We start from the raw sequence: 19838 nt of genomic DNA on the forward strand, positions 1-19838 counted from the left end.
GTACCAATTGAAGTTTCATAACTGCTTAAAAATCTGTCCCTTTGTGAAGGCTTCATTTTAATCAAGGTGCATTTAGATGGCGAGATTGGCTTCAGGCCCTTCTCGAATGCTATATGTTTATTAAACTGAGGGCAAGTCTGATTGGCTATGCTGATTGGATGACTCTTAAAATGTCCCAGACAATGAAATGTTTGGACAGTATTCCACACCTCGTTGGTCTGCTTCATAATAATGACGGCGAGGCAGATATATTTGTATTGACTGTCTCGAAATGCTACTGTTATTTTAGGGTGATTTTTGTATCTCACAGTAATGCTGTTAAATTAGTATTAGAAGCGGAAGACTGTGGGTTTTTCCTTTAACTCTTCGAGGTCTATTCGTTATGATAGTTTTTTACCAGTTTTTCTACTTTTAGGTGGAATCAAGTCACCTTTTGGAAGCTTTTTGGAATATAAACATCATTCATTTACAAATATAATTCCATGTTAAAGTGGCCCTAGAATGTCTGCACTTTCCTTGGAATCGTTAAAATAGGAGAGTTTGGTACATGGAACTGCTGTATAGTTTGAGGACTAAAGTAATGGGATACCTGTGTTTTCGATGTTTCTTTCGAAATCAAAGGAAATTAAAAAAAATAAAAAGTGAATCCGTGCTTTTGTTGCAATAACTGTCTCAAATACCCAGGGAAGGCTTTCTACTAGAGCACTGCTGTGAGGATTTGATTGCAATCAGCAATAAGTGAGATCAGGATGTTGGATGATCACCTCCCCACCTCATCCCCAACTTTTTCTAAAAGTATTGGGATGAGGCAGCATCATTCCAGAGAACACAGTTCCACTATGCCACAGATCAATGCACGGGTGGCTTCATACCCTTCTAGTCCACATCTGGCATTAGGCATGGTGTCAGTAGAGACATGTTTAGTCCTGTTCTATTGGCAGTCCTTCTCTACAAGGACTATACAAGCTTCTGTGTCAACAGTGGGTGCAACTTAAAGTAGCTGAATGCATTCATTAGATGGGGGGGCCCAAACATTTGGACATGCAGTGTACCACGAACCACAATCACCAGTGTGTTCTCCTTCAAAAGAAACATGACATGACACCAAAACATGGCTGGAAAGGGGCCAATTCCAAATCCCCAAATCTGTTGCATAACAGTCTTGACTTGTTATAGTCAAGCCTCCCAGATTGTGCATGAATCTACATTACCCAGTCGACTAGCAAAAGCTCCAGTCAAAGCTAATAAAACTGTCAAATGCAGCATTGCTTTTTGGGAGAATATGGTGTTGTTGATCATGCTACCACCAGAAGTTGCTAATGCAGAGAATGCGGGTTGCTACGAGACCACGGCTTTTCCTGTGCCAGTGTTCGCAGAAGGGGAACTTGGCACATGACGCGAAAGCCCGGGATTCATTGTAGGGTAAAAGCTAACGCTAATCTCTTCTCTCTAGCATATATATATATATATATATATATATATATATATATATATATATATATATATATATATATTTTATGTTTTAAGCGCTATGGTTTTATTTGCATGTTTGCATACATACATATATAAACAAGTCTATCATAAAAATCAGCATGTTTTGTTCTAAGGCAAAACTAACTAAGGGTTGTAAAGAGGTTAGTTAAATGGCATTAGACCATTTTCCATCCCAACTAAAGTCACAAATTCCCGTTAACACATTAAGCACACCTTAAAATACTCAGAAAATGCATTCTTCATTTTTTTTATAGACATCTATGTTTTTGAAGCAAAATAGCTTTACAACAAACTTTTTAACTACATAAAACATAAAAATGACATTGGCTTATGCCTCACTCTCCACCTCTAAGCAAATGCAATTATGGAAGAAATGACCAGGTTCATGTCTGACTTTTCTTTTTTTTTGTTTCAGTGTTAAAGAGTGACAAAAATGTGCCATAAATGTTGTGTTTTTTTCTCTGTACAAAGCAAAATAACTTTCGTTTACAAAAACGCGCCCCTTTTATTGACAGCAATTTCTTTGCTTGAACTACAAGTTCAAGAGAAATACTTCATATAGAACGATCACCTCTGCAGCACTCTGATGCTGATTATCTCAGTACCTCACTACAGCCAGGTGCAGCTCTACTTCCAGTTCCGCCTGGCAGTTACAGCAGTTTGTGACCTGTCCTTTTTCGCTTGAGGAACGCCAGAGTTATATAAGGTGTGCTTGGCCCCAGGCTTTGGGGCCATTGTGCTTATTTGAGCTGTTTGAGCCCTCTTAAAATGACCATATGGGGGAAGGACGGCCAAGTCCCATGGGTGCGGAGTGTAATGTGGGCGACGAATGTGAAGCTATTGGAATGCGCTAGGCTAGCCAAGCCGAAAGGGAGGCTGAGATAACACAATTTAAATAGACTCTCTCTCTCTCTCTCTCTCTCTCTCTCTCTTTCTCTCTCTCTCTCTCTCTCTCTCTCTCTCTCTCTCTCTCTCTCTCTCTCTCTCTCTCTCTCTCTCTCTCTCTGTGTGTGTGTGTGTGTCACGCTCGCGCTCTCTCTCCTCCGCTCCTCTGTGATTGCTCGGTAACCTAAGAAGTGTGCGACAGAAACAGAGTCTTTCAGAGCGGAGGGACTTTGGCACGAGAGACAGCTGTTAATCAAATTGTCAAGGATGAGGTGTTTTTCTCTGAAAGTCTACTGAGAGGGGATTTTTGTCCCCCACCCCTTTCCTTTTCCATCCGCAGTGCACGCACAAAAACCCCAGCGGATGAAGGAATGCCAAGCACGCCTGCACCTGAAGAAGAAGAAAAAAGGGAAACGAGGCCTGTTTCAAAGGACAGTTTAGCGGTCATAAAGGCGAGACTTTGTACTTGCTGTTTGGCTCGTCCTCTCTGTGGCACTTTTTCACCTCTCCACGCTCCTCCTTTTTTTTTTTTTTTTTGGGTTGGAGGCCGCACTCAAGCCTCTTTCTCTTCTCATGTCCAGATGCCCTCTTTTAATGAAGATAGCAGGGTCCAATTTAGAGCACACGTTGTTATTATAAGTACATTCCTGCCTGGTTATCTTGGGGGGCCCTGCTTTTTACCCACTTTATCTGCCTTACGGGTAACCGTCTCTGGAAAGCTTCGGCTAAGGCAGAGGCCCCTACGTTTTGCCCCTTTGCCAAGCTCAAAGGCTGTCGGCAAGCACGTAACCGTCTTAGAACTTTCAAACAAGGCTCTGAACCTCTGTTCCAAATGGGTGGGAGATGTAAAGGAAATGAATGGTCAGTGCGGCGTGTCTGCGTCTGAATGAATCAAGGTCGAGAGAGTTTATTTTGGCTGGAGGGCTGATTTGAGGCAGTTGAAACGGTGGCGGAATCGCTTGCGCTCCTAAACTGCTACACACAGGAGCTGAATGCTGGGAAGCCATTGCACAGGGTCCCCGGGGGGGAGCATCTGCAGCCCCAACTGCAAAATATATGAAACCATTCAAAGCCTTCACAAAGTTTTCAGTTCACCTCATCCTATGATGCTTGGAGAAGGCCTGCCGTTAAACTTAATCAGAGTTCAACAGGCCAAGAGAACCACCCTTCCTCCCCGGACCTCCACTGAGATGTGCACAGCTGATGTTAGAGCTTAAAAAAAGAATTCTTAGAACTGTGTCGAAGATGGAGAGCGGATATTACTGCCGGGGATTTTGACTCTCCATCCTTCTTCTCCTTCTTCTTGCGGTTTCAGGATCAAAGCCTGAAGGAACATCTACATACGCGACCTGTCACCAAGAAATGTGTAGCAGAGTGTTTGCAAATAGGCAAATGACAGCGCAGCCAGACAGAGTGGTGAATCTGATTGCATTGCAGACTTTGTATTGGCAGCATTACGCCAGGCAGATCATCAGTCTTTCATGAGCATCCTGGGCCTTGCAAAACTCAAACTCCATGCACCTGGCAGCCTAAGATCATTTCTGTCGATACTTATCAGATTGGATCCCCTCTGCAGATCACCTTATTGGACCATAAATTGTTGTCTACTCTCTGTGTGACACTTTGATTAAATTAGTATTTTTCAGTATGGAATCAGATATAAAACCTTGAATAACCCAGTCGATGAATCCATGCTCTGCTTTCTGCCGTAGCTACAGTTTGGTTTCATCAGAAACTATAGCTCATAAAAACTCAAATTCAGGTGTGATTTTTGAAATTTGAACTATATGTTTATATAGGTATATATAAACCATATGTTAAAAATATGACTTCATGTGGTGACAAGCAATTAAACTAGGTTTATTTAACTCAAATAAATACTGAACTATTATTTGATTTAAAGTAATTATGACTTGAATAAACCTAGTTCAATATTTTTAGCGTGAATTAAACAGACAAACCACTTTATGCAATGTTATCAATGAAATTACAGTGTTATTAATAAATCTCAATTGGGTTGCACCATGGAAAGTGTGCTGCAAGGCATTTGAATCTCAGCTGTTAATAATCAACAGTTTAACAGCAACTTTATGGAACATGATAGTTGTGAGTTTTTTTTTTTTTAAACCCAGTTTTTGCCAATTACCCAACCTGCTCGTTAGTACTCTCTCCCTATCACGTTATGCTTCTGACACTGGGAGGGTAAGGACTGATACATGCTTCCCCCGACATATGCATCACCAGCCACCACTGCTTTTCCAACTGCAGCTAATCACATCACCAGGCAACCAACTTGCTCAGAGGAAAGCACCAGTTGCCCAGCTCTAATGCATCAGCCAGCAGACGCCTGTGACAGCCAGCGTCATACTGAAGTGATGTAGGGACAGAGGGAGTGCCATCTACCCAGCAGCAAGGCCAGTTGTGCTCTCTCAGGAGCAATCCTCGGGTCATGGTGACAGTGCTTAGTAGAGCACTTTCGTGGAACAAATTGAATCAAACATCTAGTCAGAATGTCAAAAACGCATCACATGATCACTTGAAACGATCCCTTTCATCCGTTCATTTCAGTGGAACAATGGACAGGAGGATAAAACAGTGGGTGGTATACTGAATGGTAAAAAGAGACTCTCCTGATCAAATTTATACAAGACTGAGTTTTTTATTTTGTCGATCACCAAAGTCATAACAAACCGCTTATCAAAGCTGACTTTTCTGTAATCTGTAAAACATTTAAGTCAAAGCATGTGGTGTTTTTGTTTACAGGGCAACAGCTGTTAAAGTGGCTACTCGTGCCAACAGATATTCTTCTTTGTTCGCCTGCTGTTATTGTGATCGATGTAAATCAATACTTTTCTCATCTCTTGACACTCCCAATTTTTTTACCCCGGGGACCCAAAGCATGAAAATTATTGCAGAAGGGGAGGCTGAGATGTAGTCCCTGATGAAGGCGCCTGTAGGACAGGACGAGCGAGTGAGCAATACTGAACATACGCAGAACAAATCAGAGAGACAAATATATTTAACTGCTGATGGATAAATAAATAATAATAGAAGATAGATATGACTAAAATGCTTTAGATGTGCGAATATAAACAACATTGCAAGTAAAAATGAATATTAAAACCATATGGACTAAAGTCTTTGGACACCTGCTCATTTATTCTTTCTTGAGAAATCATAAATATTAAAGAGTTTATCCTGCTTTTGTTGGGGTAACTGTCTCTATTCTCCAGATAAGGCTTTCTACTAGATTTTAGAGCATTGCTGTGAGGATTTTATTGCATTCAGCAACAAGAACGTTAGTCTGGTCATGATGTTGAATGATCATCACCTCACCTCATCCCAAACTTCCTTGACTCACCCCAAACGTATTGGATGAACCACTGTCATTCCAGAGTACACAGTTCCACTGTTCCACAGCTCAATGCTGGGGGGCTTTATACCCCTCTAGTCCACACCTGTCAATAGGTTCATATTTATGTGCTCCTATTTTTTTTTTTTATATCTGTGTCAGCAACAGGTGCAACTTAACGTAGTGAATACATTCATTAGTTTTGGTATCTTTAAGATGTTACATTCACCTCAAATCATGGAAGGAATTTCACAAGTCTTGGGAGGCCGAGTGTAGTTTTTGTTGGTTGTGCAATCAAGTTTTTAGGGATAAACGTGGTTGATAAGCCACATAAAACATATACAGTTGAGTCAGAGAGGCAGCTATCCCAACAGTGTGACCTTTCACATGCATACAAAATGCATAGCAGCTCACTCAAAATTTTCGAGAGTTGCACGCTACAGTCTCAGATTCAGTTCAATGAGATTTTTCCAACAGCCTGTAAAAGTTTTTTTTTTTTGGGTGGAGCAAAAAACAGGTCAGTTGACTGAGACTGTCTAGCACACCCCAAATTAGCTGCTGTAACAGACCAGAGCTTTAGACCAAGAAGCATCTGTCCACCACTCAACATTCTTTGTGGGACATAACGGAAGGAGGCATTTCCTCACTTTTTACCGGAACGAGAGGTCAGTGAGATTGCTGGGCGATAAAGTCATGAGTACAGTCCCCGGCATTCCACACACGCCAGAGTGCTGGTCTCATTCTCACACAGAAGATAACCTTGAGCTCATGAAGAGAGAGAGAGAGTAAGGGAGGGAGAGCGAGGCCTCACTGTAAACACGCTCCTTTATGCAAACATCTGCTTTTGTTCCTCAGGCCCGGATGACCATTCCTGCGCAGGCAAACGCCCCCGGAACTTTCAAAGCACCACTGCTGAACCGTCGTTAATGCAGCCCCAGTCAGTGTTAACATGTTGCGAAGGGGCCCAGCGAAGTACACAAACAGTGAAGGGGGGGGGGGCTTCTGTTTTTCCAACGTTCATACAGTAGTGGAGTTACACATGGATCACATTGCTCCTGAAAAAAGCAGCATGCCTGCTCAGCTATGAGATAGCATCTATAGCAGATGTTTATCGTCTTCCTTGCGTTCTGGAGGTCTTAGGTTGTGCGTCATTTTGTAGTCATGCCCAAATAAGAAGTCCATTGAAGGAAAATGAATGCTGTGGAGGGTGTATCTAAACTAAACAGAACCCAGCTAGTATGCTTATGTGGGGCTTACATGTGTGGAACATGGGCTACGTGGGTTCCAGGTGGGCATGGGCTCTAGGTGGGTTTGTAAATGTGTTGTTACTGGGACCTAGTTAGGCTTCCCAAATGGGCCTCATTTCATTACACCCTAACCTCACATTGGTTGTATCTAGGCTCCTTGTGCAGTGTGCAACCAAGATGGAGCTTATGGTTTACCTCTTCTGGTCCCATCACTGACTCTAGTGGGAATCCATATGTGGGGCCAACATGGAACCCATGGAGGTTTCCAGTGCCAGAGGAAGCAAAACAGCCACAGAGCACCGTGGCCATGCTTCACTGTAGGCAGGGCATTCTTTTCAGCATGTGCTTTATTCTTCCACCTCAGCTTTGCTTTAGCGCTCCTCAGAACAGAATTCCAAAGCGTCTGTGGCTTATTTATCTGGTATTGAGCAGATTGGAGCTGACTTTTCTTAAGCTTTTGGGTCAGTAGAGATGTACAGGCATGGAGAACTTCAGTGCTAAGAATGTGCCTTACTGTGCATACTGTAACACTTCAGTGTCTGTAGCTGACCTCCCTCTCCCTTGTACTCTTGCTTGTTCACTGTGCTCGTCTTGTACTGGCCCTTCATCTTTAGATGTTTGAAAATTGCTATATACATTAAAAAGACTTATTTATTATTATAATTATTACCTCCTGTTGGACAGAGAGCTCATCTGAAAGCTAATGGAAAATAACAAAATGACCACACCGGCCCAGAGGTCCACAGCTTCTGATATGGCAGTGGAATGTTTATTGGCAGGATTCAGTTTTTGCTGCATATAATGTACTGCATGTGGACAGGGCCCACACAGCACTCCAAGAACTGAGCTACAGTCCAGACAAGAATTCCAGACATTCAAAGTCAGGGATTTCTTTTTTTTTTTTGTTGTTTTGTTTTGGGGGGGAAAGAAGGGAAGGGGATTGTGGTAGGCGTTTGTTGTGTAAGACCCTGTCAGTCCTCATTGTGAAATATAAAGCGGGATTGGAAGTAGAGAAAGACAGGACCTGGATCGTGACAATAAGCAACCGCTCCTTTCAAAGCAGAGCAGTCTGTAATATATCATAGGAGTGCTTTTGAGAGATTATCAATGACCCCCTTTTGTCTGAAGCATCGTGTGCTGGCCTGTTTGATGTGCATTTATGAGCGATATGCTCTCTCTACTTGTGTACCGCATGGACATTTGCCCCACCTGTGACCTTCTCATGTTCCCAGAGTCGACTAATATGTCACCACCATATTGAAAGGAAAGCTGCTTTGTGAGGAAAGTCCATTTGTGTGTGTGTGTGTGTGTGTGAGTGAGTGAGAACTTCTTTTTCACTGTGGGTGTGAAACCAGCGATTGAACTCTTGAATTGATGTTTGGGAGACAATAAAACTTGGGTAAAGTCAAAAGAAATGCATCCGATCTTCATAAAAAGCCAGGTGAAGCACTCATTTTAAGGGGAGCCAGAGCTATGCAATGAGGTGACAACTACCACAATAGAGGGTCTGCACTGACGTCGCGTTCCCGCTGGAACACGCCCCCTTTAGTCGGACTGAGTGGCAAAACATTCTGGAACACTACTACTGCGTTTATTAGGGAAAACGGCCAAACCGTGAATGAAACATGCAACTATCTGCTCAAGTTAAATGTAGCGATCAAGTGATTGACAGTGATGTGTAGCCAGGAACATCCAGCTAACTAAGGCTCAAAGGATGAAACCTCATATATGGGAGCACACAGTCCAGTAAACTTTAGGTCTTTAGGAGTGTTTTCAGGCGCATTTAGTAGACTGGTTCATCCAGGTTTGCTAGCTTTTCCCTTTCTTAACAACTACAGTTTTTTAGAGCGCGTCTTCACCAAACAGTGACCTCTCACGTTTCTGATTCGGAATTGGAAACACACTGTTCATGAAAATCTCATCACATACGGTACCAGTCAAAAGTTGGACCCACCTCTCATTAAATGGTTTTATTAATTTAAAATAAAAACTATGAAGGAACATGTGGCATTATAAGCAAACAAATTCTATATTCAAAGGCTGCTTTTCCTTCACTCTGTGGTCCAACTCCTCCTAAACCACCTCAAATGGGTTTTAGGTTGGGTGATCATGGAGGCCAGGTCATCTGACACAGCACGCCATCACTTTCCTCCTTGGTGAGATACCCCTTACATTGCCTGGGGGTTCTACATAATTCCATAATTCTGTGTTCCTTCATTGTGTGGATATCTTCAATATTAATTGGAAATGTCGAAAATAATAAAAATAAATAAAAAACAGTGTATTCAAACTTTTGACTGGTACTGATATTGTACATATTTTACTTATGGGCATAATTTTTGCTTTGTATAATGCTCTACAATGTCCCTAACAGTTTAGTAATTGCAAGATGATTAAGATATTTTTTTTAACTCTCAGTCAAAGAATTTTGACCCCAGGTTTTTAGATCTGGTCTTGAAACACTACATAGCTTCTGCATGTAAATAATTATTAAATAAATGTTTACTCATGTGGTCTTTCACCATCTGTTTTTCCAACTTTTCCAACAAGTTATTTACAATATTTAAAAAAACTCCTGTTAAGCATTTAGGATTCTGGGGAGTTGTGCCAATTTTGATGCATACCAGGGACACCATGTTCAAAGACCATTAAATTCCCTAAAAATCTAGTTACTCTTATTATTTAGTCTACTGAAACATAAAGAATGCCTTTTGGTTTAGTTCTCTGACATTTGTAATTAAACTGTGTCGTAAATTGCACACCCTGTCCAGTATCCAGCTCTTAATTGTTTAAGCTCTACAGCTTCTTGCACTTGGGTCAAATAGTCTTTTTTTTGAAGGTCACTGATCAACAACCATGACCTTGCATATCGTTCAATCTCCAAAATGGTGACTTTACAGAACAAGGCAAAAATGCTTTTTGCTTTAAATGGAAGTCAAAGTAAAATAGGAGTTTATTCTATAGTTATAAGTAATACAGATATTTTCTATTGGTGTATTCAAACAATGGAGAAAATTACAAACTGGCAAAAATGGACATACATGTTTTGCATTGGACGGCAGCGATATGGATAGCTTCAGCGCTTTTTAACGAACATTGTATATCATAGAACAGTAGTAACACCCCTTTTGAAGTCAAAATTTTGTACTTTGGTAAATATATACCATTTTAAAGATGTATATAATTGCCTCAGAGCTTTAGTTCAAATCTTAAGATGCATACTTCAGACAACAGGCATTTCCTTAACACTTAAAACCCATACAAATACTAGACCCTCTCACACCCAAAACACATGCACAGACACTGCCTTGGTAACTGACTCTAGGAGCATAGCTAGTACACTAATGTTACCCTTGTAGGACTATGCTTCTCTGAGTCTGACCAAGCTATTTTTTTAGCTAGTGCTACAGCATAATTTAGCAGTTTGTGAGCAAATACAGTAACTAGCTGAGCAGCAAGCAGTAGTTTGCATGTTAAGGCTAGACCATGGCTTTACACACAATGACCGGTACATTGGTAACATCGCCTCCATACACACAGAGCAGACTTTGTCAGGTGAAGACTGCATAATTTCAGCCAGAAAACCGCATGTGTGGTTTGGCTTTAAGCTAAATGAGTGTGGAGAGCTCATTACGTGAAAGAGCTAGTATGTCAAAACACAACTAACCCATCCAGCTTCCTAAGCTAGGAACTAAAAACACAGTTAGACAGGGACCTTTCTAACAGTTTGGAAAGCTATTGCTCCACAATTTAAATATAAATGATCAATAAGTGATCATACAAAATGGTGGATGCATACAGATAACTTCCTATATAATCACAGACATGCTGCCATTAAAACACGGTCAGCACTAAGGTGGTTTACGCTAAAGTGTTTCATTCCTTAATTACAGGGATTTCTGTACAAACTGGTGGGGCTGTTCTTTGGAACCAGGACCATTACATTAAAATACAACTTCACACATAAGAGAAGGTAGCCTGGGGGGAACGGATACATGCAGTTGGTGAGTGATGGGTGTAGAGAGATGTCTAAAATGCAAATAAATGATGCCAGGAGCCATTGTGAAAATGTCAGGAACTGCATGTGGGAGCGCTGTTTTGTGCAAGCCCTTTCTGTGCAAGACTGAGAAGCCCTTTAGAGTTTGTCTGTTGGTGCAAAATCAGGGTGAAATCTGCTGACCTGACTTGTTTTTGCTTGTTCATGCAAAGTAATTCAGATTTCTTGATCTAAGTGACTAAAGTAAGTAGTTTTTACTATGAACAAACTCCCAAACTATTAATAATGAAAAGTTTTATTTGTGTAATTGCTTTCCTATACTGATAAATCTGCATTGTATCAGAGTCTTTAAACAACAATAATGTAGTTAATCACAATTCTTTCTGAGAATACATCACGACTGGTCTAAATGTCATTTGCTATGTAGGTGTTTTTACTTTGCCAAATATTACAAAAATGTACAATTGTTGACTCCACTTTACCTTAAGAGTAATAGAACATGGATTCTTGGGCAAATATGAACCAACACACAAATGAATTTGACTTTCGCCTTTAACCCATCCTTGCATAAACACACAAACACACTAGTAAGCACACATATTCTGGAGAAGACAGTGAGCACACATTTCCAGAGTGGTGGTCAGCGCTAGCTGTGGCACCTGGGGAGCAGTTGGGGGTTAGGTGCTTTGCTCAGGGGCACTTCAGCCATGTCCTGTCGGTTCAGGGGATCAAACCGGCGACCTTCCGGTCACAAGTCTGTTTTTCCAACCTTGAGGCCTGGGCTTCCCCCCCGTGCTCAGACATCATCATCATCTAGCAGCACCCTATAAGCTTCTATAGCACTCAAAAGCGAATCTGAAAGTGGTCTAAGCAGAGGTAGTGATAGCGGTGAGAAGATCAGATTGCCATTTTGACTGAAACTGAAGTCATGCGCGTCCATAAGAACAGCCTTGGGCGTGTAAATATGATTCTCTTATATATTCCCCTAAAGTGCTCTTGTGAACAAAACTGTTGACTTTGACATTAAGGGTAGGAGGTGCCTGCCTTTGTGCTGTAATCTATATGTGTACCTCCGTTTTTACCGCTGCTACTGCTGGTTAAGATTACATTTGTCTCAGCCTTGATGGATTCTCCCTCGCTCAGAGCGACTTGGATGGCGTTGGATGCAGTCAGTAATAGAATGGCAGCCTTTGGTTGTGTGACAGTTGTTGGCTCTAACTACAAAAGGCCGCTTATTTAACTGTTGGGAAATAAGCTTAATGCACAAAGGGTACAAATAAACTCCTGGGGATAATTTTAGACGAGGCATGATTTGTTCTTTCCAGCCGCCCCCCTGCCCCAAGCGGCCGTGTTTGGGCTCTGGCCTTCCGCCGAGAGGAAAGTATGAGCTTGATTCAGTTGGGTTTGAAATTGGAGCCATTATGCTATTCTTTCTCTCTACCCTATGCTGGAAAACAGCATTTTTACATTTACACCATCTAGTAGATTTGCTTTATCCAGTGCAATTTACAGTCAAAAACAGTTGCAGAGGTAGGCAAGTGTAGCATGGGAGTGGAGTCTTGTATTTTATTATTACTGAGGTATACTATATGCCTGAATGTTTGTGGACACCCCTTCTGATTAATGCATTATTTAGCTACTTCAGGTTGCACCCATTGCTGGCGCGGATGTGCAAATACATACACTCAGCTTGTTTATTCCCTGTAGAGAAGCATCGCAAATAGAATAGGACTCTCTGGAACAGATAAACAAGAATCTATTGGCACCCCATGCCTAGTTCCAGGTGTGGACTTGAGTGGTAGAAAGCCCCTCAGCATTGAGCTGTGGAGCAGTGGAACTGTGTTCTCTGGAATGATGGTTGGTGCTTCATCCAGTACTTTTGAGATGAGTTGAGGAGCTGTGGATGAGGTGGGTTGGTGATCATCCAACACCCTGACCTCACTAATGCTCTTGTTGCTGAATGCAGTCAAATCCTCACAGCAATGCTCCTCCACAATCTAATAGAAAGCCTTGCCTGTACAGTAGAGACGGTCACTCCAACAAAAGCAGGATAATCATTCATATTTTCTTGATAATATTGCCTCCTCAACCCCATCGTCCTATTGCCCAGGCCTACAGCTGGTATTTGTGTTTGTGAGTGTGTGTGAAAGAATGTGCTGTTCATTTTAGGCTCTCATTTCACTCCCATGCTCAGCACATTTTAACCTTTATGCAAAAGGGCAGCGGCCACACAGAAAAAGGAATTGTTTATTTGTACTGTTTTTTTAAAATCCTTTGACTGTTCCCTTTCCAGAATTACATTAGGCATTCGAACAGCAGATGAAAATGTGGCCTTTATCCATCTGAGTCCATGTTTGTCAGTTTGGTCTTCATTACGTATGCCACGTTCTTTAGCAGGTTATGCAGTCAGTCAAGGAGCATTTGAAAACCTGACTTTGACTTTGCACAGCTCAAGGTGCATAGAGGGGTATATTATAAAGAGGGGGAGAAATGGTACCAGATGGGAATAAACAGCATTGGTCTTTAGGAGTTACTTTGATATTGGGTCAGTCTAAAATGAAAGTGACTGTCATAAAAGGCAGCCCTAGGCTTGTAAAGACCTGGTTTAGCTGGACTACGTTAAGATCAGCTTAGAAATGCTAAAGACCTAATAGACATGAATGCTCATAGAGGTTCCATATGGAACTGCATAGTATAGACTTAAAACACATGTTTGTTTTATACACAATTGGTCAAAAGTTTAAGATCACCCTTATTTTTCCAGTTTTTATTGACATTTCAGAGGTTTAAGTCTAGTTACTGGACTTGTGATGGTACAAAGGTAAGCAGTAAACTACCAAGGGGGCTGAAAATACTCCCTTTGTCCCCTTTTTTCCAGGGAACAAGTCGTCATTGGTTAACAACTTACAGCTGCTCTGTAGCAATGAAAGTAAATGGAGGTTTGAACATTGATGCAATAATACAGATGTCCAACCTTTTGCTGTATAAAAGCATGGTGTTTAGACGACATTGCACATTGCTCTAGTGATTACTAAAAAAGTACAAATAACAAAGAAATGCTTTAGAGCTTTATAACTTCACAAAAGTTGCCTTTTGGAGAAATTACAGTTTCCAACACAAACTAAAGGAGCTTGGAAATTGGAGAAAACTAACAGGAAGAGGACTGGCTGACCCAAATCCACAACAGCATCAGAACACTTCCGAACACTTCTGAGAGTCAACAGCTTGTATGTGATGGGTGGCTCACATGTCAACACCTTATAGGACAGCTTAACACTAGAGCATATCTCGGTTTCAGCGGTGAGGAGTAGATTTGGAGCTGCAGATTTGACTAGTTTAGGGGTGGCAGTAAGATGCTAAGATGGTGAAATAAGGAAAGCATTTCCAAAAAGCTGTTAGGCCCTCATTATTGCGCCCTCCCCCGGGGCGATCCCGAGCCGCCGCCCACAGGCCCAAATAAAGAGTTCCGGTTCAATTCTGTTCAGTTGAGTTGATTCATTGATCGTTCATTGTTCATGTATTTCACCTGGGACTGGGAGTCCTTAAGGAGCGTTACCCCCTGTTGTTCACTGTCGTGAACTGACTCCATTGGGATCTCTTAAGACGCGTTACCGGCGTGTTCAGGTTGGCTCAAGATTGCGGTCCACATTCGGGAGAAAGTCTCCACCCTACCCTAGAGGCAAGCGAGGTGCGTTCGCTTCCTGCTCAGGTTTCAAGGCGACCCACGTTAAAGGCAGTATGCTGCAAAGTAACGTTAGGTCGGTCTTGCCTTTCGATCTAGCGTCTGGTTCCCCAGCCTCCCCCCTTTTGTACACAGAGCACAGCTCTGTCCTTGGTTTCGGTATCTCCCCTTTAGTTCTCCTCCTAATTTTACTCTCATTCAGCTCCCTTTTCCTCCCAGTCCCAGGTTTGTTGTGTTCGCCATTTTGGGTTGTCACGTTTTGGTTCTGTTCATGGTTTTGCCCACATAGCTGCTTCTTATCCCTTTGTTTGGTTTTGTTAATAAAGCATCTTGCTTTGATCTCTATCTCTGCGAGTGTTCATCCCTTCAGGTCTGGCCTCACACGCCATGACAAGTATCACAGCTTGTAAATGCATCCCTTATTTGAGGGATTTTTGCCTATTCTTCCTTGCAGAAGGTTTCTAGTCCTGTGAGCATGAGTCATCTTTTGAGGTCTGTCCACAGATTTTACGTGATGTTCGGGCCAGGGGACGGTTTTACATACTGTCTGATGTTTTGCTTCCAGAATTTGCTGGTATTTCATTGAATTTGCTCTTCCCTCGATCTGTAAAACATTCCCTGTGCCACTTGGCTGTAACGCCAAGCCCAAAGCATTATGAATCCACCCCCGTACTAACTAGTAAACTAACTAATAACTTAAGCTAAGATCTTAAGTCTTCCAGACCTCAACTTGACTCCCACCATTCCTGTTCCATTCAGAAGAGCAGGATTCAAGCCCAGCACTGGAATGCACTCGCGCTAAAGTGTTCCGGCCAATCTAATTACATCACTTTGCTGCTGTTTTTGCCGAAAGTCTTTATTCAATGGCTTCTTTTGTTAGGAAACATACACTTTGTTCAAAAGGTGAATCTAGTGTGCCCTTGCAGACTGCATTCGAAATTTCCTCTTAGATGGCGTGTGGCGTGTCTGCTGTTCAGAAAGTGTTCTTCACGTATAATCAGCATAGTTATGAGACAGCTCATGTCCTGTTTCCTGGAAAAGAAAAGGGAGAAAAAAAACAAACATCAATGGCCTGACTGCTAGTTCTACAGTAAATTATAGACCAGGAGTTTTTTTTTTTTTTGCATCTGCATGTGTACTTCTTTAGAAATGCATCCGATCAGAATTTACATTCTTTTATAGAGTATACTGCATTTGCCCTATAATCTCTGCAGTTGTTCAGGTCAAAACAGGTGAGCACGTCTAACAGTGTGTTCCTTTGGACGTTAGCCAGCGTCTGCTTTCCTGTAGCAGCTCCTTTAAACCCTTCATTCCTCTTTGTTTAGATAACAGGGGGAAGCATACTCTCAGGCTCGGTAAACTCTATTTATGAGGAGAGCTGTTTAGGCGTACTCACCGGCAACAACTTGATGACTTCGGTGAATCATAACAACCTGAAGGGAAAGTATGGGTGCCACGTTCTGCTCTGAGTCAGACCTAGCACTTTGTATGGGCTTCCTGTGCTTTTGCCGAGGCCATTGTATGCAGTGGAGTGAAAAGAAGTCCTTTGAGAGCGAAGCCAGAGGATTGTTTGGTGCCATTGAAAGAGGGCGGGAGGGAGCGAGGAAAGCTCTTGGGTTATATTATCATCCCAAACGATGATCTGTCAGTGATCTGTCTTTAGAATAGGAGCTTTACATATCCACTGACAGTGTGTCACATTTGAAAACCATTATGCAGGCGAGTCAAGGTCTGAGAACATAAAAGAAATGGGTGTTGGTTCCCTCACTTGTCGGAACTGTTCTGAACGGCGTGCCAATAAAAGGCTGTTTGCTGTATGGGCACACGCTGGCCAGCCTCCAGGAAAGGTCACCCAAGGGAATTCTCAAAAAAGACGCTAACGCTAGCATAGCACCACGGGAAGTTTTATTTGTGGCTGGAATCGTCTTTTTAAAGCGGTAGTTTGGCAGAAACATTCCGGTTTAAATGTGTAACACAGTAAAAAAAAAATACTTCAGTTCTGAGCCTCTATATGGGGACATTGTTTTTTGCAAAACTTGCTGTACAAAGTTTAGTTTTATACTTATAAGTCTCAAATAGGAGAAATAAAAAAAATGCACACCAAGCAAAAGCCCGGGTCTCAGGAGGTTAAACTTCAAGTGTCACCAGTTCTCTGAAGAGTGGCAACTCTCTATAACATTTATCACCGGAAGCTTGATTCTAGCATTGTAGTCAAATCCCTATTACCTATGCTGGCAACAATGAGCATCATCATAGTGAGGTTAACACAAACCATATTTGCAACTTTTGAAATGAATTAAAAGCTGGCACATTCTCGCAATTTAGTGACTATGTCTAGTCTTAAGGTGTAAGCAAGCTTTGCACCTCTTGCACAAAGCCACACCCCTTACTCCGCTCCCCCTCCTGAGGCTGCCAACAAGAGCAGTGGTCATTAATTATACAAAAGCTCCTCTCAAAAAATGTCAGGCTGATTATTTATTGGCTACACTGCACTGCTCCATTCCACCCATATCCGTAAGCTTTCAGAGAATGTGCACAAATACAGACAGAGTGGACATAGAGTATGGACAGGAGGCTCCGTCCGCATCTGTATCCGAGCAGAAATGAGCCTTCGTTTAAATTTGCGTGTGGAAGACACTTCATGGAAATGTATGAATAAATAAATAAATAAAATATTTACATATGTTTTTGTTGCCAGAAAAAGTTACATTTTAATTGAAGATATATTTTATAGCAGTTCATCCAAGTCACTGTAGTGATTTCTGTCTTAAAATCTTGGCTACAACTTTAGTAGCAATCATTTTCAAATCTTAAATTTAGTCAAACAAAGTCTTTTTTATTTTTATTTTTTTTTATAGATGACCCTATGTTGCAGTGTCAGCCAATTGAAGTTAGCTATATTATCCTTGTAGCTCCACTGCAAAACCTGCTGATTGACCGAAAGTGTTATTACAAACTTACAAACTATTACCAAAGAATAGCCCCACCCGTTTTTACAGAAGCCCCTGTAGTTACTGAGTAATACACCTTAGTGTGTAACAAGCCTGGGAGTGTTAAGGGGTTAAGAAGCTAATTTCAGACACCAGACATGTCAAACAGTGTGTATTTAGCTTTTTTTTCCCCTATCAAATCTGGGCTTCTACAATACGTTTACATATACGTCTGAGCAGTTGTATGTGCTTGGTGGTTAACTTGTGCTATGAACTTGACGGCATTGTTGACGTGAGTCGTTTGCATTCGCTGGCCTGTTCCTGAGCTGTTTTTGAAGAGAGGTTGAGCTGCTGACAGGCATGGCTGACGTTTTGGTGCGCATGCTCTTTAATTTAGCCCTATTAGCACATGGAGCAGGAATGCTGGGTAAAGGGTGTAGTCCGGATAGCTTCTCCAAAATCCGCAGGCATCATTTGGGCTCCGGGATCCTCCTCCTTAATGATAGAGCGACTGGGAGAGGAAAATCCCAGACTTTGAAGTCGGTTCAGGGTGGCCGAGGTGTGTGATATGCCAAAACTGGATCTGAGGTGACGTCGGAGCTGAGACAACATATCATCTCTTTTATGAGAAACTCTCATACCTCTCATTTTTGAGAGTTTTGAAGAGGGTTTTTTTTTTGTCTTTTGAAAGTTGATGATCTTTCAGATTCTGCATTATTTGTGTTTTACAGCATCTAAAGCAAACATTTATGTACTGTAACTCTTGAGATTAGTCCATAAGAGTTCACTCATAGGAGTTTAGACACTCTAGCTGATGTTTTGAGGTTATGCTGAAGAAAATGGCTATTCCATCCACTTTGTGCAGCCCCAGAGCATGATGCTACTATCCCCATGCTTAACAATTGGTCCAGCATTGTTGGGGTTAAAGGTGTCGTTTCTTTCCTGGACATCGGCTTCTCAGTCCATGGGAGTGTAAAACTTACTTGGCCTTAGACAGTGATACTGAGAACCTGCTGTAACTCTTTCAGACTCTGGCAAAGGGGCTACACCTCCCAATAACCTCTCCAATATACATTCCTGTCTAATGTAAATATATGATCATCCATCCTTCTCTGATCCCCTTGGACTTTTCCATTGTACTGTGTGTCGGTCAATCCAATGTGTTCCGTCACAAACCTTTTTAGGAGAGCACAGAAAAGCTGTCAGCTTTAGTCAATCATGATCACTATCAGAGAGTTAAGAGGCCTTGGCTTTGGCATGGAACTTTCAGGACCGCTGAATCAATTCCCTAAGTGGGTGTATGTATATGTATTCACTATTTATGTAAAGCTGCTTTGTGACGACAACAATTGTAAAAAGCGCTATACAAATAAATCTGACTTGACTTGACTTGACGTGTTTGTATACTTCTGATCCTGTATGTGTAATTTCTGTACTGTGGTTGGTTCAGAAAACTCCCCAAAAAAGGAGTTTGAATTGATGAGATTTGATGGCTGTAGGATGTGGGCCCTTTAGGAGAAAGACATATTCACACAGTGACTAATAATATATTGTTGGTGCATCCTTTCAACATAAACTATTAACCAAGACATAAACAAATGCTAACATTAGCCAGATTATTCACATGTATCTAACTGTGTTTGTGTGTCTTTTCCAGCCCACATATTATCTTCCTGTCCCAGAGTGTGCTGGCGGGTGAGAGAGGCCTGTGTGGGGCGAGGCTGTGCCATGAAATCGCCCACTCCTGGTTTGGCTTGGCCATTGGAGCACGGGATTGGACGGAGGAGTGGATCAGTGAGGGCTTTGCCACCTACCTTGAGGATGTGTTCTGGGCCAAAGTCCAGCAGGTATCTGCTCCATTGCAGAATCAGCAGCATGGTCAGAACAGTACTGGTTGTTCTGGTGGCTTTAATCATTTAATCATCATTTAATTGCATATATATATATATATACACACATCTAGATGAATGGTATATAGTTCAGGTACTTTTATTACTCCTTAAGTTTTGATATTAACCTATCACCCCTATTGGTCAATGTCCGAATCTTTGTGAAAACTGTGCTAAAGGCTTTTAAGAAGAAATTTCTTCTTAAGACCGGTTGGTTAATCAGGCGCAATGTTACATGCATGATAAACAGAATATCCAGAATTGGTGATTTGGTCTAGGGGAAGAATATTCCGAACAGACAATGACATTATTATTGTTTATCATTTAATGAATCATCAGCAATATACATGCTTATTTAAATA

At 41.7% G+C, this 19838-nt stretch overlaps 1 protein-coding gene across 1 annotated transcript in view; it reads left to right on the forward strand.

Moving 5' to 3' along the window:
• The window catches only part of aopep (aminopeptidase O (putative)), a 105433-nt gene that overhangs the window by 12054 nt on the left and 73541 nt on the right, over positions 1–19838 (forward strand). The window contains exon 6 of the mRNA XM_072681851.1: positions 19245–19434. Within this exon, the coding sequence (XP_072537952.1) occupies positions 19245–19434 (190 nt within the window). The remainder of the gene's footprint in view (positions 1–19244; positions 19435–19838) is intronic.

The sequence above is a fragment of the Salminus brasiliensis genome, chromosome 6 (assembly GCF_030463535.1).
Source record: "Salminus brasiliensis chromosome 6, fSalBra1.hap2, whole genome shotgun sequence".
NCBI lineage: Eukaryota > Metazoa > Chordata > Actinopteri > Characiformes > Bryconidae > Salminus > Salminus brasiliensis.